The 4294-nt window shown below is 28.1% G+C and overlaps 1 protein-coding gene and 1 long non-coding RNA gene across 2 annotated transcripts; both read right to left on the bottom strand.

Moving 5' to 3' along the window:
- Positions 1-1145: 1145 nt before the first annotated feature.
- LOC101492857 (probable polygalacturonase At3g15720) lies at positions 1146-2958 on the bottom strand. The gene is made up of 3 exons (XM_073368822.1): positions 2901-2958; positions 2694-2782; positions 1146-1490 (listed from the first exon to the last, which is right to left on the bottom strand). Exons 1-3 carry the CDS (start codon positions 2956-2958, stop codon positions 1146-1148), a joined length of 492 nt encoding a protein of 163 aa, XP_073224923.1.
- A 664-nt stretch (positions 2959-3622) lies between these two features.
- On the bottom strand, positions 3623-4287 carry LOC113784660 (uncharacterized). The gene is made up of 2 exons (XR_003470760.2): positions 4090-4287; positions 3623-3971 (listed from the first exon to the last, which is right to left on the bottom strand). It is a non-coding gene; the product is annotated as an uncharacterized lncRNA (long non-coding RNA).
- Between the last annotated feature and the right edge of the window lie 7 nt (positions 4288-4294).

Below are 4294 nucleotides of genomic sequence, written 5' to 3'. Positions count from 1 at the left end.
TTATTTATTTATTTATTTATTCATTTATTTATAGTAAGTAATTTATTTGTATTTGGTGGTTGTGTGGCTATAATTCTCTCGCGGACTATTAGAGACGACGACCAACAAAGAAACGACCCTTTAGCAGATCAGATTCGTTGGACGAAATCTTCAGTCGAGGTAAGGGGTGAGATGAGGTTCGATATTATGAGCATAAAATAACGTGAGATGAACGGGAATGCCGAAATTCCCAGATGTTCATTCGGGGCTTACTACGTACAGTAGAGCCCTATTGAGTAATAATAATTAATTAATAAAATGTGAATGGTAATAGTGAGGATTAAAATATAATTTAGTAACCTATAGAATTGCCGTGCATTTATTTATATCAATATTGTATGCCGTCTGATTTTATGAATATTATGTCGATTGTTACTGTATGAATGATATCTACTGGAGTGTTCTTGCTACTTGAATGAAATTGTGATATCACTTGAATATGCCACCTGTTTGATCTGTTATTTGTGATTGATAAGACTGAATGATGCATTGTGAGTAGTGTAAACCAAATATTGTGATTTTATTGTGATTGACTGATAAAGATATATAATGATGAACATTTTGAAGTCACATTAAAACTTATTGAGTTGTGATGATCAAGTAAGTCTGAGATATGTGTTGTAGATTTTGGAGTTAGGATTATTTTGTCATCATATAGGGAGGGTCTGACAATAAACTACATGGTATTGAGTATTTTACCATATTCAATATATGTCTTTTTACAATTAGACTAAACTATTAGAATTGACATTGTTTTATTTATTATTTTTATTTTGGAAATATTATCTAGTAAAATATTTGTCCTATGACCGTGATCAACAGCATGTGCAAGCTGGACGACACATGCTTCAAATTTTGAAGGTTCAGAAAATATTATATATATTGTTGATGTTGGCAAATTATTAGATATTTTACTATGATCAAGTGACAGAATCTAATATTTTCACGTCCGTAATCGAGAGTCAATCTGTTTTTATAGTCTGAGATATGATCAAGTAACAAACTATGCACTAAATACCATGTAGAAAATAAACTACTTTGTTTATTTTATTGCGTGTTGTAGTACCGAAACATAATCTGTTTTTAATAAATAAATAAAAGCATTATTATTTTCCAGAAAGACATGGGACATTTGGAGAACTTGAAGAGGATGTTCCATGTGCATTAGTGCAAGTTGCAAATGTTTTGCCTTTACCAACACCTCTTATGTTAACATGATTGAGTACAATGTTTGTGCAGCCAGCTTTTGGTCCACAATTAAGTTGGATTGCATCCTTACTAATTGAGGTTCCCCAAATGTTCTTGTAAGTAACATTACTCACTTTCAATGTTTCGCTACCATTATCATAATTATCGAGAGGGTGATAACTTTGGTCAATAATCAGAGGATTCTTGACTCCAATAAATTTGATATTTTCGTATATGATATTCCTCGCATATCCACGTCCTCCCTAATTCAAACAACAAAACATGTATAACTATTATTTTCATAATATTTTAAATTTGGATTTAATTTAATTTTACAAAATTTATTTATAAAATATCAACTTAATTAATAGTAAGTGTTTGATATTGAAACTTCAAGGAACATAGTACAAATCTTGTTCGGTTGCAAAATGACTATTAATGTCACCGTTATTGATAAAAATTGCTTCTTTCAATATATATATATATATATATATATATATTTTTTAAAATGTTTTTTAAAATGACACAAAATTCATCTATAAGGAAATGAAATCTTTCACTTATGAAATTTTTTCTTACCATATCACATTTAATTTTACACTATCAATATGTATTTCTCTCAATCTTTTTTTATAAAAAACAATTGAGTCAACAAAAGTTAACGTAGTTGATTCCTATGGACCAATTACATTAACTTTTATTGACACATTTCTCATTTATAAAAAATACCATAGGGTGTATGATTTAAGAAGAATCTACCCCCCACTTATTCCTCTCACTTCCCCCCAAAACATGTGAAATTACGTTTTTGCGCTTTTTAATTATTTAGAAGATTCTCAAAATACAAGTAAATTATTTTTCTCTATCGTTGAATTTTTTTGTTAAATTTAAAAACTTTGTAATGTAAATTCTTAGACTTTTTAATTTTATTCGAAACTTTCGTTGAACGTGAAAATTTCAAATTAAAAGTTTTCCATAAGTTTTAAAATATTTTGAAAATTTAGTTGAACGCGGAACTTTTGAAATGCAATTTCTTCATAATTTTTAAAAAAAATTGAAAAAAATTTAGTTGAATACAAATTATTTAAAATACAATTTTTCTAGAAGTCCATAAATTTTATAAAAATTTGATTGAACACGAAACTTTCGAAAACCAATTTTATCAGAAGTTTAATTTTTTTTTAAAAAACTTGATTGAGGATGATATTTTTTAAATGCAATTTTCCAAGAATATTTTAAAAACATTTCGAATATTTGGTTGAACATTAAAATTTGAAATTGTCCAGATATTCAAAAGTTTTTTAAAAAATTGTCTTTAATAGGTTATAGAGATAAAAAAAATAGTAAAATGATATTTTCATATATTTTTTAGGGTGGGAGATATAGTTGAGAGGCATATATTAGATTGATCATAATTTAATCACTGCAACTGTCTATTCGATCAACTAGATTCGACATATCCTTACCGGCCATGTCTTGATTATCGCTCCATTTGATGTCCCATTGAAGGTGCAATCTTTTACATATACCTCTTCAATTGTATTAAGTGATCCGCCTTTTGCGAGAGTACCAACACTAGACTCACCAATCCAAAAGAGTTTCAATGTTAATCGATTTATAATAATAAATGTGAAAATTATTAATTTCGAAATTTTAATTTCACTTAAACTGACCTGATGCCATGACCTGGCCCACAAAAAATACCAGATATATTGATGAAGCTACAACCATTGTTTATAGCGATGCAATCGTCACCTATAATTCATGGACATTATTAATTAAGGAAAATCAAATGAAAAAAAGACAATGAAAACTTATAATTAGAGACCGATATATAATAATTAGGAATATAATGCAAATTATATAATATTGTGTATTTGCATTGTAAAATGATAACCAAATCACTACAAAAAAATTGACTTATCGTGACATACAAATTTTGTCACTAAAAGTAAAAAACTGTAGGTAAAGGTCAATAATACTTTGAGTGACACTCAAAATTAGTGTCAACTTTAAGGGGGCGTCCTGCTACACTTTGAGGAGTGTCACTCCATGTTCTGAGGATTGTCACTACATGTTTTTGATTTCTACCTACAACATCGTCTGTCACTAAAAATAAGATTAATATAAATAAAAAATTGATCTATTCCTACGGTATTGTCTGTCACTAAAAATTATTATTATTTATTAAATCAAATTTATTTTATTTCATCTCCCTACTAATTGTAATTCTAAATTATTAATACTATTAAATTAAATTTAAATTTTTAATTTATTTTTATCAACTAATGTCATTAAAACATACCGTAAAATATAATTTAATTTTACTAATTCTATTAAAATTTATAATAAATAGTTATTTTACTCTAAAAGATTATAAACTTTCAACAGAAGATATAATAAATTTCTTAACATTTATTGTGATAAATTGCAAACTAATTTCATATTTTGATAAATACTCCAAAAAGTTTTGGTTATGAATATAAAAAGTAAATAATGGAATATGGGATCCAAATCCAACCAAAAGAGTAAGTTGGCTCTATGCTAAACCTTAAATGACTCCCTTGAGCTCTCCAGTTTGCATTGTGTGTTGGCAGTGCTGGGACAAGATCGGTGCCACCTAAACTGCCTCTAACATTGAAGCTAAGTCATCATAAGAGGGACCCTTGTGTTTATTAGCAGCAAGCAGAATTGTTTGCAAGATTTGCAGGGGATCCCCATGGCTTACAACCAAAATTGCACATCTGCAGAATGTGGAACATAATATAATAGTCATACATTAATCATATAATACATTGCTGACACTGTCCTATAAGATTGAACTATCAAAATTGAGATTTATAAAAGAAATTTCTACCATACATGCATGATACAAGTTGATCCAAAATGCTAATTTTTGTTGATTTATAAGGCCTTTCAAATCAACTGTCTGAAGATTGCTCATCAAGATCCTATACACCACAAGACACAAATTAAAATATTATTCTGATTTTGAACCACTTTAATTATTATTGTCTAATAGAACTTGCAAACTTCTCAATAATTGTTCTTCTCATTAGAAATTTAG

Source organism: Cicer arietinum, chromosome 5, assembly GCF_000331145.2.
Source record: "Cicer arietinum cultivar CDC Frontier isolate Library 1 chromosome 5, Cicar.CDCFrontier_v2.0, whole genome shotgun sequence".
NCBI classification, from domain to species: Eukaryota; Viridiplantae; Streptophyta; class Magnoliopsida; order Fabales; family Fabaceae; genus Cicer; species Cicer arietinum.
Note: the sequence above shows the minus strand (reverse complement) of the source record. Positions and strands in the feature narration are given on the sequence as shown.